At 42.2% G+C, this 25,573-nt stretch overlaps 1 protein-coding gene across 3 annotated transcripts in view; it reads left to right on the forward strand.

Annotated features, from left to right (window-relative positions):
• LOC140186845 (reelin-like) overlaps window positions 1-25,573 on the forward strand; it is a 319,577-nt gene that overhangs the window by 160,288 nt on the left and 133,716 nt on the right. For 2 of the 3 annotated variants that reach the window (XM_072241501.1, XM_072241502.1), the window contains exons 18-20: window positions 502-735; window positions 8,297-8,458; window positions 21,455-21,691. In XM_072241501.1, coding sequence (XP_072097602.1) covers window positions 502-735; window positions 8,297-8,458; window positions 21,455-21,691 — 633 coding nt within the window. The remainder of the gene's footprint in view (window positions 1-501; window positions 736-8,296; window positions 8,459-21,454; window positions 21,692-25,573) is intronic. The other variant, XM_072241503.1, reaches the window with a different exon arrangement.

Raw genomic sequence — 25,573 nt, forward strand, 5'->3', positions numbered from 1 at the left:
ACCCGTTTTTGTTTGATGATTAACCTTCCCTTAATCTCTCACCAGCATTGCACGTAAAAGAAAAGAGATGTGTTTATTTCACTGGTACAGCACAGCGGGACTTCACTGAACTTCCTAGAACTAAAGTCAATGTAATCATCCTGAATTATTTCATATGTCACATTTGATGCATTAAAATGGTTCAGCAAGTGGCTGAGCTAAAATTATGTAACAGGAATATTTACCAATATATTTCACACATGAGCAGGTCTCAGAAGTAAATCAGGTAGTTTGACATCCTAGTTTTCAACACTGGCACTGAATTCAAAATCACAAAGGAACTGTTCACTTTAAGAACCATAATAATTTAAATGAACCCGTGTGATGCACCCTGCTTGATGCTAATTTTGGAAGAGATTTTTTCATCACTCCAAATACTGCAGGTAATGCTGCGTTCACATGTTTACGTCCCAGTTACCTCTGCTGTCAGCTTTCTGATGTGACTTTTCTATTTGATTCCAGGTGTGATCCCGGATTTTCTGGGCCTGGTTGTGATATGGCTTCCCAAACATACCCCACTATCATTTCTGAGAGTTTTAGTAGCCCCCGGCTCTCCTCCTACCACAATTTCCACTCAATCCGTGGTGCAGAACTTGGTTTTGGTTGTGGCGTCCTCTCAAGTGGCAAGGCCCTGGTATTCAACAAAGAGGGAAGACGCGAACTCACTACTTACTTTCTTGACAGTACCTCAGCCAGGTAAAGGGCAAAGTAATTAACATGAATTGAAAGGGGCTGTCCAGAAAGTATATATTTAATCTGTAAGATTTAGTCTTTGTATCACCATCAACAGAACTTTTTTTTACAGCGACTGTTCACTAAGGCCAGATCCATCTGACTTTGAATTCCTGTGGGATGCAGTCCTCGCCTATTTTTAAACAGCAGGGAGACAGTGTAATGGTGTGGTGAACTGCACAATCTCTAAAGCCTATTTCATCAGCTAGCTGGCCGACTGAGGATCAAGCTGCTTTAGTCTAATCCAGAAAGTGAATGCATCGAAAGTCGTTCAGTTTGTTTGAAAGCAGAATTTGCCATCCTTGTAAAATTTCCATCAATATCATGTTATTCATTTCAATGAAAGAGAAGGACTGATTAACATCACAGACGTCTTTTAGTTGAGAAACACACACTGATGCTATAGTACTGCTGTAGATATTCCTATCCAGCAAACAATGGACCTAGGGGCCTATTAAACATCTATACTTCCATTTAGCTCTCAAGTTGGTAAAAGGACCTGATTTAAGAATTATCTGCCAGTACAAATTCAGCTACAAAATTCAAAACTGTCAAACTAAGAGCAAATATATCTGAAATTTCTGGTCAGGCTACAGGCACCATTTCACATTTTGAACATTGCTACAATATTGTTTTAATGTTATGCCTTAATTTGCAGTTTTTAACAGATAGAGGTGACAAAATCCTACAAAATAACAGGGCAGCAACAATTATTTCAAACCTTGAGAGTCATATCAAAGAAGAATGCAGTTTAGAGCAGAAAAGTATGGCATGATACGCTCATGCTAAAGGGAATTTGATCTAAACACATGTGTGGGTTTGTGATAATATGCCATGATTTCTCTCTGCTGCAAGAGATGGCATGTAACAAGTCAATTTATGACATAGCTGAGTATTTTATAGGAACCACCACATGGGTTATTTCCAAATGATTTCAGCCGAATGAAGTATTAGAGATATAGTCAGCTGAATTCATACCAGTCACGAGCAATGGAAAAGCTGCAATTAGGTTTACTAATCTAATACGAATTTAATAATTTAACAACAATTGCACGGCCTACAGGGAGGAGGTGGAAGAGCTTGAGGCCTAGTGCCAGGCAAATAACCTCTCCCTTAATCTGAAGAACCTGTACCACTCACACACCCCTTTACACTGGCGGCATAACAGATTCAAGCTCCTGCGAGTGCACAACAGACACTACCTCTCATGGTCCCAGATCACATGCTACACAGTCGAGAAAGCTCACCAATGCCTCAACTTTCCGAGGAGTTTGAAGAAAGCGGGACTTTGTATATCCATACTCACATAAGTCTGCAGATGCGCAGTAGAGAGCATCCTAGCAAGCTGCATCACTGCATGGTAGGGAAACTGCACTGCGGCAGAAAGGAAGGCTAAACAACGGGTAGGCAAAGCTGCTGAATGCATTGCTGGCACTAGCCTACCAGCTATCAAAGACACAGACACTGAAAGGTGCCGGAAGAAGGCCAGTAATACCATGAAGGATCCCACACACCCTGCTCATAGACTGTTTAGAAAACCTACAGCACAATACAGGCCCTTTGGCCCACAAAGCTGTGCCGAAAATGTCCTTTCCTTAGAACTACCTAGGCTTACCCATAGCCCTCTATTTTTCTAAGCTCGATGTATCCATCCAGAAGTCTCTTAAAAGACCCTATTGTTTCTGCCTCCACCACCGCCATTGGCAGCCCATTCCACGCACTCACCACTCTCTGCGTAAAAAACTTACCCCTGACATCTCCTCTGTACCTACATCCAAGCACCTTAAAAATATGCCCCCTCGTGTTAGCTATTTCAGCCCTGGGGAAAATGCCTCTGACTATCCACATGATCAATGCCTCTCATCATCTTATACACCTCTATTAGGTTACCTCTCATCCTCCGTCGCTCCAAGGAGAAAAGGCTGAGTTCACTCAACCTATTCTCATAAGGCATGCTCCCCAATCCAGGCAACATCCTTGTAAATCTCCTCTGCATCCTTTCTATGGTTTCCACGTACTTCCTGTAGTGAGGCGACCAGAATTGAGCACGGTACTCCAAGTGGGGTCTGACCAGGGTCCTATATAGCTGTAACATTACCTCTCGGCTCTTAAACTCAATCTCACGATTGATGAAGGCCAATGCACCGTGTGCCTTCTTAACCACACAGTCAACCTGCACAGCAGCTTTGAGTGTCCTATGGACTCGGACCCCAAGATTCCTCTGATCCTCCACACTGCCAAGAGTATTACCATTGATACTATATTCTGCCATCATATTTGACCAACCAAAATAAACCACCTCACACTTATCTGGGTTGAACTCCATCTGCCACTTCTCAGCCCAGTTTTGCATCCTATCAATGTCCCGCTGTAACCTCTGACGGCTCTCCACTCTATCCACAACACCCCCAACCTTTGTGTCATCAGCAAATTCACTAACCCATCCCTCCACTTCCTCATCCAGGTCATTTATAAAAATCAGAAAGAGTAGGGGTCCCAGAACGGATCCCTGAGGCTCACCACTGGTCACCAACCTCCATGTGGTTTGTCTCACTCCTATCAGGGAGGAGGCTATGTAGCAGCCATGCCAGGACCACCAGGTTCAAAAACTTACTATAAGGCTGATCAACACCTCCAGCTACCTACTCCACCATGACCTTATTATTTCCCATCAGTCACCTTCTGTTCAGCCTAGCGTCACTCTATGGACATACAATCAATCTATGTATAGAAGCTATTTTATGTATTTGATTATGTATTTATATTTATTGTGTGTGTTTTTGATATTATTATTGTGTTTTTTATCTTTGGTTTTTACCTGGAGTAACATTTCGTTCCCCTTACACTTGTGTACAGGAAATGACATTAAGCAATCTTAAGTCTTGAACCTTGAATCTTAAGTAGTGCAGGATGTGTCATATCCAGAAGATGCCATGGCAATGGGTTACTGGGAAGAACTGAAGAAACAGATAGCTGCAGTTCCTTGGAACTCAGTCATAATCAGTCAGTTCACTTTGAGAACGTGGGTAGACATTGTGAGAGAGAGAGAGATTCTTCTCCACTTGAATCTGGATTCTTTGCTATTTTGACATTTTCTTGACATACTGATAGTATGTAGACCACTTCCAGCTCAGTGTATCTTTGGAAATAAATAGTTTTTTTTATGAGTACCAAAACCCGGCATCATTGAAAAGGGTGCAGAAAATAGAAAGATAAAAAAACACAGGGAATATAGAACAAAATCAACTCAAATGCTTGAATTCTTACTTCAAGAAACAATCAACATTTGTCACAACCACGGATTCGGCAGCACGGTAGATATGGCAATCGCGCTTGTGAATTTGCACATGTCAGCTAATTATTATTTAATCGTGATAGTATTTAACTACATACTTGTCGTCATGGTGCTTGTCGAGACTCGGACAGAGCACAGCAACGCTTCGCTTTTGTTTTGCATCAGCCTTGCCTGAGGCATTGGACTGTGGACATTCAACTGACTCTGAAGACTCGTGGTATTCGTCTAATAATTGGGTGTTTTTTTCAGCCACAGTGTAGGCTTCGTTTCCCGTTTGAGAGATTTAGTTAATGGCCCTGTTTGGCCTAGCATTTATTGTTTTGTTTTCCCTTGAGCCCTGTTCGCAGTAAAGTTTTGTGAACTATCGACCCACTTCAATGTCTCTTACTCCACACTTGGGCCATATCCGAACCATGGTGACAACATTATGGTCTGGAAACTAATAAATGCCGTTGTACTAATAGCAAATCGTGTAATTCAGAAAAAACTACACGAAACAAAGAGTTAGGCACCCTCATCATTCCATCCAGCAGTAGGCCTCTAGCCCTTCAGGCTTTTAACTCTTAACTTTTCAAGTGCATGTTCTGAAAAGGGTAGGAAGCTGAAGAATGCTGATGAATAGAGGACCTTGGGATAAAGCCTGTTGTGATGATGCAGATAGACAGGGCAGCGAAGGAGACGTATGATATGCTTTCCTTCGGAGGTCAGGGCCTAAATATAAAAGTTGGAATATGACATTACAATTTTACAAAAACACTGGTTCAGCTACACCTGGAGTATTCTGGTTGCCACACTGCTGGAAGGATGTGCTTCTGCTGGAGAGAATTTAGAGGAGATTCATCACGATGTAGTTGGATTGGAGTACTTTGTTTACGTGGGAGAGATTAGGTATGCTGGGTTTGTTTTTGCCTTGGGGCAAATGAGGCTGAAGCACGTATTGAAAGAGGTCTATAAAATTTCAAGAGGTATAGTTAGGATGGATGGTCAGAATCTTTATTCCACAGTAAGGGTATTAAAAACATGGGCACAAAGATTTAAGGTGAGGGGAAGGAGTTTTAAGGAAGATTTGAGAGCGAATGATATTTGGAACTTGTTGCCAAAAGAAATGGTGTAATTGGTTACAGCCACTACATTTAAGAAACATCTGGCATGCACCTGTACAGTGAAGGATATGGACCTAATGTGGGCAAATGGGATTAGTGTACACATGGGCAAAAAGTTCGGAATGGGTATGGTGATGTGGAAATTGATTTCCTCACTTGCAGACTCCACTCAGTTCAGATTGGCACCAACATCTCCTCCACAATCTCCATTAGCACAGCTGCACCACAAGGCTGTGTGCTTAGTCCCCTGCTCCTTTATACTTATGACTGTGTTGCTTAGCACAGTTCCAAAGCCATATATAAGTTTGACGATGACACCACTGTTGTTGGCCGAATCAAAGGGGGTGACAAATCGGCATAAAAGAGGAAGATTGAAAATCTGGTTGAGTGGTGCCACAACAACAGCAACCTCCCCCTCAATGTCAGCAAGTCCAAGGAGCTGATTATTGAATTCAGCAGGAGGAAACCGGAGGTCCATGGGCCTGTCCTCTTTGGAGAAGAGGAGAGGGTCAGCAACTTTAAATTCCTCAGTATTATCACTTCAGAGGATCTGCCCTGAGCCTAGCACATAAATGCCATTACGAAGAAAGCACGGCAGCGTCTCTACTTCCTTAGAAGTTTGTGAAAATTCAGCATAGTGTGGAAACACCAATGCCCTTGAACGGAAAATCCTACAAAAAGTCATGGATATGGCCCAGTCCATCAAAAGTAAAGCCCTCCACTCCATTGAGTACACCTACATGGAGTGCTGTCGCAGGAAAGCAGCATCCATCATCACTGAGATCACGTTGTCTTCCTGCTGCTGCCATCAGTAAGGAGATACAGGAGCCTCAGGTCCCACACCATCAGGTTCGGGAACAGTTACTACCCTTCAACCATCAGGCTCCAGAACCAGAGGGGATAACTACACTCAACTTCACTTGCTCATCACTGAACTGTTGGACTATGGACTCACTTTCAAGAACCCTTCATCTCATGTTCTGGATATTTATCACCTTTTTATTTATTATTACTATTTTTTTCTACTTCTGTGTTTGCACATTGGTTGTTTGTCCGTCCTGTTATGTACAGTCTTTCAATGCTTCTATTGTGTTTCTTGGATTTACTGTGCATGCCCACAAGAAAATGAATCTCGGGATTGTATATGGTGACATATATGTACTTTGATAACAAACTTACATTATATTTTGTAATTTGGTGGGCGGGAGGGCTTATTTCTGGGCTGTACAGCTGACAACAAGTCTAAGTAGCCAACTACTATTACCTTTCACTTCTCTGGGAAAGTTCCTACTTCTACCCTTTCACTCATTAAATCCCACATCCTATTCCCCTCTAATCCTTCTACGTCCCCAAATTTTGATCCCTCTTTTCAAAACTACTTAGGTCCCTTGTAATTTTAGATACTTCTTTACAACCTCCTCTGCTCCGAAGAAAACAACCCCAGTATTTTCAGTCTCTTTTTGTAACTAAAATTTTCCAGTCCTGGCACGATTTGGTTGTGACTGATGACCATGCTCATTTGGAGATGTACACTGTTTCAGTATTACATCCTACTTTTGCATTCTTTATGTTGGTGAATAAATCCCTCTCTCCCTTTTGTTACTTTATTGACCTAAACTGCTGCTCATAAGCATTTTTGTTCATCTTCACTCTTACAATGCCCTCACATACTTATTGAGTATTCTCTTGTTGTATCGCCTCAAATGCATGATCTCGTGATTTTCTGGATTAAGTCCAGTTCACTAATTTTCTCCTTAATGCATCTGTTCCTTCCTGCAGTTGAAAGTTTCCTCTTCACTATGAACCACGTGGCTAACTGTTGTATCATTTACAATGTCCTTCTCACAGCCTTTATATATCAGTGGAAATCATTAATGCATGTTACACAAGACTAAGTATTAAGTAAATTCTATGAGAGTTGTACTATCAAAGTTCAAAGTAAATTTATTATCAAAGTACATATACCATATAGCCGGCTGGTGGCATAGTGGCATCAGTGCCGGACTTCGGAGCGAAGGCTCCCGAGTTCATATCCAGCTGGCTCCCTTGCACGCTTTCCATCTATGCTGGGTTGAGCATCGAGGTAGCAACTCGGCCTCGTAAAAATAAGAAAGCCTGCTAAAAAAAAATGCCACCATGACGTCGTCCTGGTGACTCCACTCAGAGTTAAGGGCTGTAAAAAAACAACAACATATACTATATGCAGCCCCTGGGATTCATTTTCTTGTGGGCAATCACAGTAAGTACAAGAATTACAGTAGAAACAATGAAAGACCACACTCAACAGGATGGAGAAACAACCAATGTGCAAAAGACAACAAACTGTGCAACTACAAAAAGAAAGAAAATAAATAACAATAATAATAATAGTAAGTAATAAATACTGAGAATATGAGATGAGGAGTCCTTGAAAGTGAGTCCATAGTTCAACAGTTCAGTGATGGGACAAGTGAAGTTATCCCCTCTGGTTCAAGAGCCTGATGGTTGAGGGATAATAATTGTTCCTGAACCTGCTGGTGTGGTTCCTGAGATCCCTGTGCCTTTTTCCTGATGACAGCGGTGAGAAGAAAGCAAGACCATCAAGCTATCACCCTACTTAATGATGGTGCCTATTTGTCAAGTTTTCAAAATTGAAGTTTAAAGCAGTGGGGAAAGAATGAGATCTCCTCTGAAATATAGAGTCATAGAACACTATAGCACAGAAGCAGGACCTTTGGCCCATCTATTATACACCGAGCTATTATTCTGCCTAGTGCCATTGATCTGCACCCGGATCTCTGCCCACCCATGGACCCCTCCCATCCATGTACCTCTCCAAATTTCTCTTAAATGTTGAAATCAAACTCACATGCACCACTTCTGCTGGCTGCTAGTTCCACACTCTCACCACTCCGAGTGAAGAAGTTCCCCCTTGTTTTCCCCTTAAATGTTTCACCTTTCACCCTTAACCCATGACCTCCAGTACTAGTCCCACCCGATGTCAATGGAAATATGCTCAAAGGGCAATTGCTTTTCGTTGGTAATAATGCTGGACTTTTAAGTGCTGCTGATGCAACTGCAGGCTTTGTATGGATGAACTTATTTAAGGTTGTAAATATTTTGCCTTGTGGTGCTTTCGTTTCTGCAGATTCCTCCAGTTCACTCTTCGCCTGGGTAGTAAATATGTTCTGAGCACATGCAAGCCCCCAAACCAGCCAGGGGAAGGGGTTCTGCTGCACTTTTCTGCGGACAATGGAATTACATGGAACCTACTGCATCACTATTCCTACAGGAACTACCATGAGCCACGGTAAGTTAAGTCAAAATCACCCACCAACTTCACCAGCCACTTAGCTTTCACCATTACCTTCTCAAAATGACATCTGGATGGGATTTGCAAAGAATGAATAAAAAGGAAACATTGGATAATTGTCTTTCATGACTTTGAGATGACTGCATCTGAATGGTGTCCCTGGGGCAGACAACCGAGAGCTGAATTTTATGGAGTGTAATTTTGCGATACAATTCAACTGGTAACATACTTAGAATATGTGTTACAATGTAAATTTATCTTTTTAACATCATTTTGATTAGTGCCACAAGTGTAATTGCTGACATTTGTGTTATCCTTATTCCAGGAAGCATTTTGTTTCCAGATACAAATGGCACTTCTTTACAAGTGTCACTTCAACAGAAAGGCAACCGTGTGAATATGGAAATAGTGGTGTCCTTTAACAAATTTTGGAAGTTCAATTTTTTTTTTTTGGCTGAGACTCTCTGGATGGGATTAAAAAGCAGGATCCGAGCTAATATTCCTCTTATAATTTGGTTATGAAAGGGAAATGCTGGTCCTATGCTAATCTTCTTGATGGGATTAGTTTAGACTAGAAGTGGAATGTAGATGCTCACTGATGGGATCATTTTAATAATTCTTATACTTTTTGTTTCTGTTGCATGAATATTCACACTTAATATTAATTAAGTGTATTCCTCTGAATCTCGTGATGTTGGTTACAGGAGATGAAGTGTTTGGTGTGATCTGAATGTTGGAAGCTGAGTCCTCTTGACTAACGCACTTCACTTGGCATTTGCCTGATTGGTAGTGTCACACTGAGGTATAATATGGCATTAAGAAGGAGAAATTAAATAATCATTTTGCGGTCTTCAGAAGACGCTGCAAATTGCAGAAAGAAACCACATAATTTGTTAGTCTGTTCATTCAGAATCGTTATACCATTTGGGTAAGTTTAATCAGCATTGCGGCATAATTTTGTAGTGTCCAGTTGAGGGACATCTCTTCCTGAATATACTTCCGTTAACTGTAACCAGATTAACAATTCTTTCCTGTCCAAACTCTCGACGTGGCAGCTCTCATACAGTTAGATGAGGTGTCACACTGAGAAGAAATATGTGAACCGAAGGAGTTGATAATTATGAAATTCCTCAGCAAGAAGAAACCTTATTTCAATGTATTATTTTTGAAGCAATTAATAAGTATTGAATGTTGATCAGCTTAGCAGTGCTCTCTTCAAACATCTCTTAATAATTAACATGTTGCCATGGATGCAATGGAGATGAAAGCCAATTCCTATATGGAGCCTTCAGCGATGTTACAGTACTGTATTTAATTTTTTAAGGAATTCAGATGTGTGAAATAATTTTAGTTTAATTAAGCAGAATTACAGATGTCTGAAGTATTTACCTAAAGCCTCTAAAATATCCCAAGAAGTCCAGCTTGCTGAACACCTCAAGCCTCCTTTGATGTTTTCTCTTTTTCTAATTATGCATGCATGTCATTGACGAGTTGGAACAACCTCGAGTTGACAAACAGGACAGGATCTTTGCAGGCTGGAGCTGCCTGCTGGTCCAGTTCCCTGCCTTTGCCAAGTATCTCCACTGTTTGAGGTCTGTCCATGGCGCCTATTGTGACTAGAGTGGCAGCTGTGCCAGGTTTCATAACTGTTCCCAGCTGTGTTAAGACCCCTGATTTTGCCAAATGCACTATTTTTGTGGTGTGTGCCACCTGTCTTTGTGACAGTGCTGCCAGCTGAATAAAGCACACCCTGAGTATGACGCGATCACTCGCTCCTCCCCGTACTTGGGTATGCAGTTAACCCCTGAAAACCTTCCTGACACCTTAATGTTAGATATGATCACAAACTTGCTTCCTCAATCCTCTCATTTCAGAAAATCTGAAGAAAAATTTAATTCTTGCCTGCTAAGTTTATTTTTATGTTCCTTCCATGGTAGCGTGACTTCCACAGAAGATAAACTGTGTTCAGGTCACCTCCAATCTAAGAACCACCTTTAATTATTTTCCTACCACGGCATTGTTTGTTCAGATGAATTTTATTTGACTATGAAGAGTCTATGATCAAAGTGTTACTGGAAAGATGTAGAAACATATAAAATGTGATAGATTAGATTAGATTATGAGGACACGCAGTCCTCTTTTATTGTCACTTAGTAAAGCATGCATTAAGAAATGATACAATGTTCCTCCAGTATGATATCACAGAAACACAAGACAAACCAAGACTGAAAAACTGACAAAAACCACATAATTATAACATATAGTTACAACAGTGCAAAGCAATACCATAATTTGATAAAGAACAGACCATGGGCATGGTAAAAATAAGTCTCAAAGTCTCTCAAAAATCCCGTCATCTCACGCAGACGGTAGAAGGAAGAAAAACTCTCCCTGCCATGAACCTCCAGCGCTGCAAACTTGCCGATGCAGCACCCTGGAAGCACCTGACCACAGCCGACTCCTGAGTCCATCCGAAAACTTCGAGCCTCCGACACCGAGCACCATCTCTGCCGAGCGCTTCGACCCCAGCCCCGGCTGCCAAGCAACAGGCAAAGCCGAGGATTTTGGGCCTTCCTTTCCGGAGATTCTCGATCGCACAGTAGCAGCAGCAGCAAAGCGGGCATTTCAGAAGTTTCTCCAGATGTTCCTCCGTGCTTCTCTCCATCAAATCAGGATTGTGCATGGTACCTACTTAACAAATACCGATATCATTCCGGAGCGGCCACGCGCGCTGTGTCGCGCCGCCATCTTCTCCTCCCCTTTTTAGGATAGAATGATATCTTCACTTTCCTCAGATCATGTACAGTTTGCCTTGCTGTTGCTTCTATACATTGTGTTAATCACATAAGTTATGCACAAATATTTCTCTAATTTTGTGGTATAGCTTTTTCCAATCCATCCCTGCCTTTCCAACACTGAACGATTCTGTGTAACTGCGCGGTGCTTGGTACTCTTGGTTTATGAGATCTCTGTAACCTCTAAATATTAGGTGAACCATGAGCTGTTTCAGGATCAGAATTCGGTGTACTATGGCTGACATATAATGTGCCAGCAGTACAGTGCAAAGGTATAAAAATCTATACATCACCAGAAATAAATAAGTAGTGCCAAAGAAAGGTATAATGAGGTCTTGTTCATGGGTCTGTGGACCATTCAGAAATCCGATGATGGAGGAGCAGAAGCTGTTCCTAAGTCATTGACTGTGGGTTTTCAGGCACATATACCCTTTCCCTGATGGTAGTTCAGGGGTGTGTGGTTAGCCCACCGCTCTACTCTCTATGACTGTGACTCTGTGGCTAGGCATAGCTCAAATACTATCTATAAATTTGCTGATGTTGTTGGTAGAACCTCAGGTGCTGACGAGAGGACATACAGGAGCAAGATATACCAACTAGTGGAGTGGTGCTGCAGCAACGACCTGCACTCAACATCAGTAAGACGAAAGAGCTGATTGTGGACTTCAGGAAGGGTAAGATGAAGGAACACATACCAAACCTCATAGAGGGATCAGAAGTGGAGAGAGTGAGCAGTTTCAAGTTTCTGGGTGTCAAAATCTCTGAGGATCTAACCTGGTCCCAACATATCGATGTTATAAGGAAGGCAAAACAGCGGCTATACTTCATTAGGAGTTTGAAGAGATTTGGTATGTCAACAAGTACACTCAAAAACTTCTTTTCACAGATACAGTGTGGGGAGCATTCTGACTGGTTGCATCACTGTCTGGTATAGAGGGGCTACTGCACAGGACTGAAAGAACCTGCAGAGGGTTGTAAATTTAGTCGGCTCTGTCTTGGGCACTAGCCTACAAAGTACCCAGGACATCTTCAAGGAGCGGTGTCTCAGAAAGGCATAGTCCATTATTAAGGACCTCCAGCACCCAAGGCATGCCATTTCTCACTGTTACCATCAGGTAGGAGGTACAGAAGCCTGAAGGCACACACTCAGGAACAGCTTCTTCCCCTCTGCCATCCAATTCCTAACCCTTGGACACTATCTCACCTATTAATATATATTATTTCTGTTTTTTGCACAATTTTTAATTTATTCCATATTCGTATACTGTAATTGATTTCCTTATTTTTTTAAGTTGTTATTATTATTTTATTTTGTTTTTTTCTTCTATACTATGTATTGCATTGAACTGCTGCTGCTGGGTTAACAAATTTCAGGACACATGCCGGTGATGATAAACCTGATTCTGAGAGTTATGAGAAGAGGACACCACCTCCTGAAGATATCCAAAATGCTGGGGAAGGATGTACCAATAATGGATCTGGTTGAGTCTGCAACCCGCTGCAGCCTCTTGCTATCCAGTGTATTGGGGGCTCCATACCAGGCTGCCATACAACCAGTCAGCCGCTGTCCACCATACTTCTATAGAAATTTGTAAGAGGTTTTAGTGACATACCAAATCTCAAACTCTTACCAAAGCAGATCCATTGGTGCGCCCAGGATAGGTCCTCTGAGATGTTCATGCCTGGGAACTTGAAACTGCTCACAGCTGACCCCTCAATAAGGACTGGTGTGTATTTTCCTGACTTCTCTTCTTGAAACCCCCAGTCACTTCCTTGGTCTTGCTGACGCTGATCGCGAGGTTGCTATTGCAACACCATTCAACCAGCTAATCTTTCTCACTCTGTTGGCCTCCTCATCACCATTCTGAGATTCTGCTAACAACAGTGGTGTCATCGGTGAATTTATGGATGGTACTTGAACTGCGCTTAACCACAGAATCATGATTAGATTAGATTATGAGGACACGCAATCCTCTTTTATTGTCATTTAGTAATGCATGCATTAAGAAATGATACAATGTTCCTCCAATATGATATCACAGAAACAGAAGACAAACCAAGGCTAAAAAAACTGACAAAAAACACATAATTATAACATATAGTTACAACAGTGCAAAGCAATACCGTAATTTGATAAAGAACAGACCATGGGCACAGTAAAAATAAAGTCTCAAAGTCTCTTGAAAGTTCCATCATCTCACGCAGATGGTAGAAGGGAGAAATTCTCCCTGCCATGAACCTCCAGTGCCACAAACTTGCCGATGCAGCACCCTGGAAGCACCTGACCACAGCCGACTCTTGAGTCCGTCCGAAAACTTCGAGCCTCCAACCAGTCCTCCGACACCGAGCACCGAGCACCATCTCTGCCAAGTCCTTCGACCCCGGCCCCGGGAACAGGCAATAGGCAAAGTCGAGGACTTGGGGCCTTCCCCTCCGGAGATTCTTGATCGCACAATAGCAGCGGCAGCGAAGCAGGCATTTCAGAAGTTTCTCCAGATGTTTTTCTGTGCTTCTCACGTCTGTCTCCATCAAATCAGGATTGTGCACGGTACCTACTTACAAATACCGATATCATTTCGGAGCAGCCGCGCATGCTGCGTTGCGCCGCCATCTTCTCCTCCCCTCCCTCTCATGAGTGTAAAGAGAGTAGAGCAGCAGGCTAAGCACACGTCTTTGAGGAGTACCTGCATTGATAGTCAGTGAGGAGGAGGTTGTTTCCTATACACACTGACTGTAGTCTCCCAATAATGATGGCCCAGTTAAAGAGGAAAGGACAGAGGCCCATGGGTTGAACATTGGTTATTAGTTCTGTGGGGATGATGGTGTTGAATGCCGAGCTGATATGCAGCTTGTGGTTGTCTAGGTGCTCCAAAGCAGAGTGGAGAGCCAGTGGTATTGCATCAGCTATAGACCTGTTGCAGCAGGTGACAAATTGCAGTCCTTCCTCAGGCAAGACCAACTCTAGCCACAATGAACTCTCAAAGCACTTCATTACAGTAGGTGTGCTACCAGTCAATAGTTGTTGAGGCACCTCATCCTGCTCTTTTAGGGCATCAGAATGATTGCTTCCCTTTTAAAGCAGGTGGGAACCTCAGACCACAGCAGTGGGGGGCAGGGGGTGGGGTGGAGTTGAAAATGTCCTTGGAGACTACAGTCAGTTAGTTGGCACAGGTTTTCAGTACCAGCCAGGTACGCCATCGGGTCTTTATGCCTTGCGAGGGTTCACGATCTTGAAGGATGTTCGGATGTTGGCCTGCAAGACGGAGGCCACAGGGTTGCTGAATGCTGTGGGGATCATTCTCCCTTTCGAAGTGTGCATGAAAAGAATTGAACTCAATGGTGAGTGAGGCATCACTGCCATTTATGCTGTTGGGTTTCACCTTATAGGGCGTACTAGCATGCAAACCTGCCACTTCTGCTGTGTGTCTGATTCTGCCTCTAGCTTCACTCAGAGCTGACTTTTTGTGCTCACAATGGCCTTCCATAGGTCTTACCTGCACTTGCCACGGGTGCTGCCTGACCTGTGCTTTCCAACACATTTCCTTTTTATTTCAGATTTCCAGCTTTTGGCTTTTTTGGTAATTATAAAACAGGCATTTTTTTTGAAGCCATTCATCAGTCAGCTGTGGCACACCTAGCACTATGTCAGACCCGTGGGTTTTTGTCCTTTTCTAAAGACCGAACACAGGATCCAGGCTGACACCTCAGGGTGGGTGCTGAACAGTGGGAGGTGCTTGGATGGTAACAGACAAAATTATTACCCTCTCAAGTGGATGTTAAAAGTACTTTGTTTGGTTTAAAAGAATACAGGCTTGTTTGCACGGAGTCTTGGCTATAATTTATGCCTCAACCAAGGTTCCCAGACAGATTTATCTGATCATTATCACATTCTATTTATGGGACACTGAAGTGAAAACATAAACTGAAATATTTCCTTAATTACCCTCTATTGGTTGCTCAGGGCATCCTGAGGATGTGAAAAGCATTAAATTAAAACGAGCGTTTTTCACATCTCCTTATCCTTTATGAAAAGGGAATTCCTTGATCTTTAACATCTCTTAAATGTTGTTCACTTTCATAATTTCCCAAAAGCCCGCTCCATCTTTTCTCGCCACACACCACCCTATACACACACACACACACACAATTTAACACGCATTCACAGCGGAGTTTCTTCTTATGAATTATTGAGGTGTTGCCCAATAGAAATTCCAGACCAGTGTGGCTATGGCAACATTGCTTTTGCTGCATACATTAATTTCAGTGAAAAAAATCTTTGAGTACACTATCAGATTACTGACAAAGCTATATAAACATATACATTTACTGCATTATTGACCTAAATAATTAAGTAACTCAGTTTATCCAGTAGTAAAATACTCACACCATCTGATTTTCATCTTCCCATGTACGCAGAAAGATTAAGGAACTCCAGCAAATGGTCGTATTGACATTGGTGTATGTTAACAAGAAATGCAATTGGTTGCTCCTGAATTTCTAATAAACCACGTATGACCAATAGTTAATATTTTGAAAAAGAATGCATTATAGGTCCTAAGCTGGAAAATTTTCCATTTACACCTCCTGAGTTTATAAGGCCATGTGGGCAAATATTTCAAATATGACTGTAACAGGATAGAATTACATTTTGCATAGAGTGGATTTTTATATTGCTGTAATAGCACTAAGCTTCCTACAAAGAACAACATGCAGAAGCCTGTACACACACCAATTTGAACCTGATTGTCCTGATTTTATATCCATTGGTAGAATTTTAGGCAATCTGCATAATGAATATCCCGCTCTTCCATGACATACCCATATACCCAATATAACCAAGTCATTGGGTATATTTAAAGTCGTGGTTGATAGGTTTTTGATTAGTAAGGGTATCAGAGGTTACAGTGAGAAGGCAGGAGAATGTGGCTGAGAGGGATAATAACTCAGCCATGATTGATTGATGGAGAAGACTTGATGGACTGAATGGCTTCATTCTGCTCCTGTGAAGTGGTGAGTGTCATCCATGCTGCAGAAGTGCCAGCCAGTGATCATCTTCAGCAAGATTGGGTCTAACCAGCTAGCCATGGCAATCCATGGCATTGTTCATGTCCTCACTCTCTCTGTTACACTATGGGTTGCCATTAACCAGGATCTCAACAGGATCAGCGCAGGAATATTATGAGTTGGGCATCCTTCACTGAGTGACTTATCTCTGATATCTTGAAGACATGAGCAAAGTGGGATATTCTTTACTTGCCTGGACGAGTGCGGTTCCAACAAAACCATTTAAGCTTAATACTATTCATGGCAAACTAGGTTGCCTGTTTGACATTCCATGTGACACTACTACCATCATGACGACAGCGTCTGTCATCTACAAAATGCACTACAGTCACTTGCTCAGGTTTCTGCAACATGATCTTCCTAACCCTGTCTCCTCCTAAACCCAGGATCATGTATACCGAGAAGCACAAGTGCAGTGGATAGACAGGACCACCACCCACAGGTCTTATCTTCAATTCTCACACCATCCTGACTTGGCAAGGTACCTTCGTCACCGCTCTGTCTAAAACCTGGAGCTCACTACCCAACAGCTAGTGCGAGTATCTTCACTAGAATGACTGCTATGGCCCAAGAAGGTGGCTCACTACCAATTTACAAATTGGAAATGGAAAATGAGCAAGTATGAAAGAGATATGAACAACATATCACATTCACGTCACTTAAGTTGCAGGCTATTATGCTGAACCACAATACCAATGCCAGATAATGCAACATTAACCAGAAACCAGAAACCTAACTGGAGCAACCAAGAAAATGCTGTGGGTGCGGAGAAGGTCAGAAGCTGGTTCTTCTGCAGGTTGTCTCAGCTCTGACCCCCAGCATTGACAAGACAATGAAATACGAACTTCTCCTGGATGAGTGCCTCTTCAAACTTGTGATCTTTTCTATCTCAAACGATGAAATTTGTAGGTACGGGGTAATACTACCAGATGCAAGTTCTAGATCTCACATCATCCTGACTTAAAATATGTGCCATTCCTTCAAAGTCCTGAGTTCCATACCTGCAGCTCTGCAGGAGTACCTTCCCCACTGGCTGACATGTCTACCTTCATAAAGACAATATGTTTCGACAATAAATACTGACGCTACCAGTTGTGGCCATATCCTGTGTCTGAATATGTGTAAGTGCATTTGCTTCCATAGTAAACAATCTATTTTGGGTTTCTAGTATGCAGCAGAAGCTATAAATATAGCAAGTGATGCTCTAATCATAATTCTAGTTTATCGATTAGTATCATTAAATTCAGCTTTATGATGAAAAAGTTCAACTGTGAATTCACAAAGTAATAGGATTCTGAGATATGTTGGCCTTTAATGTGCATTTCTACAAATGGTAGCATCATACAGCATGAAAACAGGCCCTTCAGCCCAAAGCGGACCATCCAATCTTGTCCCACTTGCCCATGCTTAGCTTTATCACTCTAACTGTTGTTATTAATGTACCTGTCTACCTGCCTTCTAAATGTGCCTCAACCACATTTCCACTGGCATATTATTCCATATGTGGACCAATCTCTGAGTGAAAAACTTACCCCTTAGATTCCCATTAAATCTCTCCCCTCTTACATAAACCTATGCCCTCCAGGTCTTGATTCCCCAACCCTGGGAAAAAAGACTATGTAAGGTCAACCATTCTATGATTTTCATGATTTTTTGCACCTTTATAAGATCACCCCCTTATCCTCCTACATCCCAATGAAGCCCTGACCTGCTCAATTTATCTCTAAACTCAATACTTCAGGTCCTGGCAACATCCTCATAAATATTTTTGCACTCTTTCCAGCTTATTAACATCTGTCTTATAACAGGATTAATAAAACTAAACACAGTATTCCAAATATTCCAAACAAAATCTCTCACTTTATGTGGCCTTCACAGACCTTACAAAAGCATTTGACTCTGTAAATCATTCTGCCCTTTGGCAGGTACTGTCCAAAATCGGGTGCCCAGAGAAATACCTCAAGATCCTGCAGCTCTAACACAATTATATGAGTGCAAGTCATCAGCAACTGTGGCTCTGAAACAGCACCTTTTAAGGTTGAGACCAGGGTTAAATAGGGGTGTATCATTGCCCCAACTCAGTTTGCCATTTTCATTGCAACCATTCTTCACTTCACAGGCCAAAACCGCTCACAAAGATGGGAGGCTCTTTAACCTTAACAGATTCAAGAGGAAGAGCAAGGAGTCAACTGCTTCCAACATGGAGCACCAATATGCAGATGAAAATGCGCACTCTGAGGAGGATCTACAGTGCATAATGGATAATGGATGCTTTTGCCAGAGCATACAAGCTCCTGGGACTTGATCTAAACATCAAGAAAACCCAAGTCCTGCACCAACCTGTTCCAGATCAAGTTCTTAAACCACCAACCGTGCAAGTTAACAACATCCCTCTGGAGAATACGGATCATTTCCCATACCTTGGTAGCCGCCTTTCTTCAAGAGCCAACATTGACCTTGAAATAAATCACAGAATAATGTGAGTAGAGCTTTTGCCAGGCTGAGAAAGAGGGTTTTTGAAGGTCGGGATATCAAGACCAACACTAAGCTTCTGGTCTATAAAGCTATAGTCCTGCCCTCCTTGCTATGTGGAGCAGAGTCATGGACAACATACAGCAGGTACATAAAATCCTCGAAACCTACCATCAAAGATGCCTCCAAAAGATTCTGAGAGTTAGCTGGAAGAACAGGCGTACTAACTCCGGAATCCTGGAGGAAGTTAACGTTAATTCCATTGCCACAATTGTGACTCAACACCAACGGCGATGGTTCGGCCACATCATCCGTATGCCTGACCCCGCCTCCCTAAACAGCTCCTGTCTGGCCTGCACAAGGATGCAAAGCGCACTCCTGTTGGGCAGAAAAAGTGGTTCAAGGGCAATTTCAAAACCCACTTGAGGAAGTGCCTCCTCAATCTGAATGGATGGGAGAAATTAGCACAGGATAGGGAAAGACTGTCTGTGAGGGGACTGCACAGCTCGAAGAATACCTCCACCATGCCGCTGAGACCAAGCGGCTTCAATGTAAGGAGAGACTGGGAAAGGTGCAACCAGCTACGTCCAGCACAGCCTCAATGACCTACACCTGCCGACGCTGCAATAGGACTTGTGGATCACCGATCGACCCCTTCGGTCATCTCAAGACCCACAAGTGACCAGATCAACCATCAGGATAAGAATCATACTCAACTATGAGTGGTCACTGCTGCTGATGACGTGTAGCGTTATTAGAATTACAAGAAGCACCTTATTTTAAATACTCCATAATGCTAAATGCCTTACTGGTGTTATTTGAAATAAAGGAACACTTGTACTCTTCATTCTTGTTCTTCTCAAATTTTAATTTTGTTTTCTTTAACTAAGTGTTCAATGCTAACAGTGTTCTTCCATGCTTGCATTAGATAGCTCAATCTGCATATTTCTGAAGATTACATTCTAAATATAATCGTAGAAAACATTGATACAATAGTGATGGCCGTTGGAAATCATTGTCAGTTTTGTGCACTAAAATTAGATTGAAATAAATTGAAAGGAGATGAAAGCCATCATGTTATTCACCATTTTCACCGACAGCAGATCATTTATACCGTACAATAGCAGTGACCAGCATGTCTGCCAAGAAACCCACATGCTTCCCTAACCTGACAGGTGCAGGACTGGGTGGGAACATGATCGTTGATTTACGTAGTTAATCATGGTGATAGAATTAATTTTTCCTATGATAATATGTCCTCCCCAATGCTCCATATGTCAAAAATGCTATATTATTTGTCATCTGAGATTTAAAGCTTTCCTTGACGTGAGCAGATATGAGCATATTGCATAAACACCAAGTTCTAAATATAGAATTGAGTTGTATTATCAATTCGAGAGAACTAGCAATTGTAAGGAAGTGATTCTATGAATACTTAAGCATTTTTAGATAAACTGATGGCTTTAGTCCATACAGTGAACTAAGTAGGAAGGGAGACAATATTTTCTTACTTGTGTTTTTAGGAATATGCAAGTGTCTTCAAAATTTATTTTTCTCTGCAAAAAACCTTTGCTTTCTATTTAGTGTATTAAAGATATGAAATTGTTGGCGATTGGAACAAATGAAAGGCTTGATTCATTCATTTGATTTCCACCATTCACTGTTTAAAGTCATGATTTTTTAAAATTATAGCTTCCCTACTGTATTACAAAGTAAATAGCCTCAGAATTTTGATAATGTTGCCAACAACAGTTTGTGGATTGAAGCACTGAATTTGCATGCAAACATACAGTAATTATTTTTATTCTAGGATTTGTCATATGCTGCACTTCATCTTAATATTGCACTTTAACCATTGCACAATCTTCAGACCCTTCTTATTCGTACTGAAAATGAGATGATTTTTGTTTTTTGCAGCAGTCACAATTTAAACTGTAAATGAATGTCAACCAATTGCTCTAATAACATACAAAGACTGAACTTTATGCAAGATCATCCAAACCTCCTAAAAGCTTTACATTTTGTCATTGACCAGAAGGAATGTGATCTCAAAATGTTTTTCCAAAATTAAAAAAAAATTGTTGCAACATTGTATTCACAACTTGGCAAACTGGTGAAATAGTTTATTATTGTCACATGTAGCAAGGTACAGTGAAAAAATTGTTTTGCATAATGTTCATACATAATAGTTTATTGAGGTAGTCTAAGGTAAACTAATAACAGAGTTTAGAATAAAGTACTACAGTTATTGAGAAACTGCAGTGCAGGTAGAAAATATAACGAGGTAGATTGAGGTCAAGAGGTCATCTTATCACCATTCGACAGTTCTATAACAGTGAGGTGGTAGCTATGAGTAGCTGTCCTTGAGCCTGGTGGTATGAGCTGTCATGCTTTTTGTATCTTCTGCCTGATGAGAGGGGGAGAAGAGACAATGCCTGGGGTGAGTGGGGTCTTTGGTCATGCTGGCTGCTTTACAGAGGCAGCAAGAAGTGTTTCTGTAACGTTTTGAAATAATTGGGTTTAAAAGGTCATTCCACTGCTCAAGTGTGTGCAATGATTGGTTTTATATTTTATCATCTTCCGTAAATACTCCAAGTATTAAGGAGTGGTTAGCGGATCACAGTGTACAGAAATTTCACACCCTGCTGTTCTCTCCATGTAGAATCATCTCTGTGCAGCTTCCACAGAACGCACGGCAACTAGGCATCCAGTTCCGCTGGTGGCAGCCTTATCACTCTGGGCCGAATGAGGATGTCTGGGCTATTGACGAAATCAGTATGACTTCCATCTTGTACAACAGCATTAGTCTCAACTTCAGCAATCTAGTAGATGTCACTCAGTCTCTGGGCTTCTATCTTGGAAATGTCCAACCTTACTGTAACCATGACTGGACACTCAGGTAAGATGACCTCAGTTTCGTTTGCCATGCTGTGTTAAAGCTATGTTTGGAAAGCAAGAATGTATTTTACAAAATCAAAATGCTACTGTTTCTAATTGCATATCTGCCTTTCCAATGTATAAAAGCATTAAGTTCCAAATAATATAGACTCAGTCAATGTACCAAGAACCTAAAAACCTCCACTTTAAATATACCCAATGACTTGGCCTCCACAACTATCTGTGGCAACAAATTCCACAAATTCACTATGCTCTGGTTTAAGAAGTTCCTCCTCATCTCTGTTCTGAAGAACATCCTTCTATTCTGAGATCTTCCCTCTTGTCTTAGACTCTCCCATTCTTGAAGAATCCTCTTCATGTCCACTCTATCCAGGCTTTTCAATATTCAGTAAGTATAACGAGATTTCTCCCCTTCTTCTTCTAAACTCCAGCAGGTGCAGGTCCAGAGCCATCAAACACACCTCATACATTAACCCTTTCTTTCCTGGGATCATTCTCATAAAAATAAGATTGGCTGTAAAAATAGGGGACAGGCTCTGCTCTACAATCACTCTGAGCACCGGTACCCCACAAGGCTGTGTACTCAGCCCCCTGCTGTACTCACCGTACACCCATGGTTGTGTAGCCAAGTTTCCATCGAACTCAATATATAAGTTTGCCGATGACACAACAATTGTAGGCCATATCTCGGGTAATGATGAGTTTGAGTACAAAGAGGAAATTAAGAACCTGGTGGCATGGTGTGAAGACAATAACCTATCCCTCAACGTCAGCAAGATGAAGGAATTGGTTGTTGACTTCAGAAGGAGTAGCGGACTGCACGACCCAATTTACATTGGTGGTGCGCAAGTGGAACAGGTCAAAAGCTTTAAGTTCCTCGGGGTCAATATCACAAATGACCTGACTTGGTCAAACCAAGCAAAGTCCAATGCCAAGAAGGCCCACCAGCGCCTTTACTATCTGAGAAAGCTAAAGAAATTTGGCCTGTCCCCTAAAAACCTTAACTAATTTTTATAGATGCACCATAGAAAGCATTCTTCTAGGGTGCATCACAACCTGGTATGGAAGTTGTCCTGTCCAGGACCGGGAGAAGCTGCAGAAGATCATGAACACAGCCCAGTACATCACACAAACCAACCTTCCGTCCTTGGACTAACTTTACACCACACGCTGTCGGAGCAGTGCTGCCAGGATAATCAAGGACACGACCCACCCAGCCAACATACTTTTCGTCCCTCTTCCGTCGGGGAGAAGGCTCAGGAGCTTGAAGACTCGTACGGCCAGATTTGGGAACAGCTTCTTTCCAACTGTAATAAGACTGCTGAACGGATCCTGACCCGGATCTGGGCTGTACCCTCCAAATATCTGGACCTGCCTCTCGGTTTTTTTGCACTACCTTACTTCCCATTTTTCTATTTTCTATTTATGATTTATAATTTAAATTTTTAATATTTACTATCGATTTGTAATCCAGGGAGCGCGCAGCGCAGAATCAATTATCGTTGTGATGATTGTACGCTCTAGCATCAATTGTTTGGTGACAATAAAGTAAAGTAAACCTTCTCTGCACTGTCTCCAATGCCAGTGCATCCTTCCTTGAATGCCTACCTTGTAGTATGTTTAATCTGCCCACAAATAGCAGCAGGAAACATTCTTTACAGATAATACTGCTGGGAGTTCTGTGACACTTTAAATCTTTGCAAGCTTTGGATGGGTGGCCAAAAAGACAGGTAATCAAGAAGGCCAAGTTGTTGGAAATATGTTCTAATTGCCTCACCGTTAGATTTTTTTTTGCTAACTCTTCCTTATCGTATTGAGGGCGCTACCTAAATACATGTAGTTGTTGTATGGGAGCAAGAGGAAGGTCCACAAACTGAGACCATCTTGAGTAGGGTTTCCATGACAGAATATTACACAGGATTGGGAAGTGAACTGGTATTGACAGAATCAGTGGGAGGCGTTTTCAGAGGTAGTCGACGTTAGAAGTGCTAATATATTGCCATTGCCTGAGGGAAGGTGGCCACTGGCAATGTTATTGAATATTTAAATGAGAAGTTTTGCTGGAAGTTGATTTGAGAGGAAATCAGAGTATCGAATAAGTTCTAGAAAGGAATTTAGTTATATAACGGCTAGAAAAGAGCACATCAAATATTGTCCTTTATTGATCAGATGAAATCAAATCCAGTTAAAACTAAATAACTTCATTATGCGTTATTGCTTTAATCAAGAGTTCAATGTTCTGAAATCCAGTACCATGCTTTCCTGAGCAACACACACTAAATGCTGGAGGAACTCAACAGGCCAGGCACCATCTATGGAAAAGAGTACTGTCGATGTTTCGGGCCGAAACCCTTCAGCAGGACTGGAGAGAAAAAGCTGAGGAGTAGATTTAAAAGCTGGGGGGTGGGTAGAGAGAAACACAAGGTAAGAGGTGAAACCTGAAGGGGGAGGGAGATGAAGTAAAGAGCTGGGAAGTTGATTGATGAAAGAGACAGAAGGCCATAGAAGAAAGAAAAGGGGGGGAGGAGGACCAGAGGGAGGCAATGCGCGGGCAAGGAGATAAGGTGAGAAAGGGAAAAGGGGATGGGAAATGGTGAAGAAAAGGCGGTGGTGGGGGGGCATTACTGGAAGTTTGAGAAATCGATATTCACGTCATCAGGTTGGAGGCTACCCAAACGGAATATAAGGTTTTGTTCCTCCAACCTAAGTGTGGCCTCATCATGACAGAGGAGGAGGCCATGGATGGACATATTGGAATGGGAATGGGAAGTGGAATTAAAATGAGTGGCCACTGGGAGATCCCGTTTCTTCTGGCGAGTGGAGTGTAGGTGCTTGGTGAAGCAGTCTCCCAATCTACGTCAGGTCTCACCGATATACAGGAGGCCACACCAGAAGAACCAGACACAGTATATGACGAAAACAGACTCGCAGGTGAAGTGTTGCCTCACCAGGAAGGACTGTTTAGAGCCCTGAATGGTAGTGAGGGAGGAGGTGTAGAGCAGGTGTAGCTCTTGTTCTGCTTGCAAGGATAAGTGCCAGAAGGGAGATCAGTGAGGAGGGACAAATGGACAAGGGAGTTGCATAGGGAATGATCCCTGTGGAAAGTAGAAAGTGGGGTGTGGGGAGAAGGTTATGCTTCGTGGTGGGATCCCGTTGGAAGCTTTGGTGAATTATGCACTGGACACGGAGGCTGGTGGAGTGGTAGGTGAGGACAAGAGGAACCCTATCCCTGGTAGGATAGTAGGAGGATGGGGTAAGAGTGTGAAACGGAAGAGATACAGTTGAGGGCAGCGTTGATGGTGGAGGAAAGGAAGCCCCCTTTCTTTGAAAAAGGAGGACATCTCTTTTGATCTAGAATGAAAAGCCTCATCCTGAGAGCAGATGTGGTGGAGACAGAGGAATTGAGAGAAGGGGAAGGCATTTTTACATCCCAGAGTGGGAAGAGGTAGTGGTTATCTGTCCAACTTTCAATATGATTACATGGTGTAGTCGTGAATAAACCTGAGTATTAATCTTATCCTGAGTGGTTTGGACTATATTTAGTGCTATTTTGATGTTTCTCATTTATTTATTTATTTTTATTTAGTGATACGGTGTGGAATAGGCCCTTCCGGCCCTTTGAGCCATGCAGCCCCAACATCCCCACAACCCCGATTGACCCTAAACTAATCACGGGACAGTTTACAATAACAAATTAACCTATCCAGTTCATCTTTGGACCATAGGAGGAAACCAGAGCATCTGGGGAAAACCCATGCATTCCAGAGGATGGACCTGTAGAGACTCCATACAGAACAGTGCTGGAATTGAACTCCAGAACACCCCAAGCTGTAATAGCATTGTGCTAACTACCGTGTTATCATGGCGACCAGTACGGATGACA

This window comes from Mobula birostris, chromosome 23 (assembly GCF_030028105.1).
Source record: "Mobula birostris isolate sMobBir1 chromosome 23, sMobBir1.hap1, whole genome shotgun sequence".
NCBI classification, from domain to species: Eukaryota; Metazoa; Chordata; class Chondrichthyes; order Myliobatiformes; family Myliobatidae; genus Mobula; species Mobula birostris.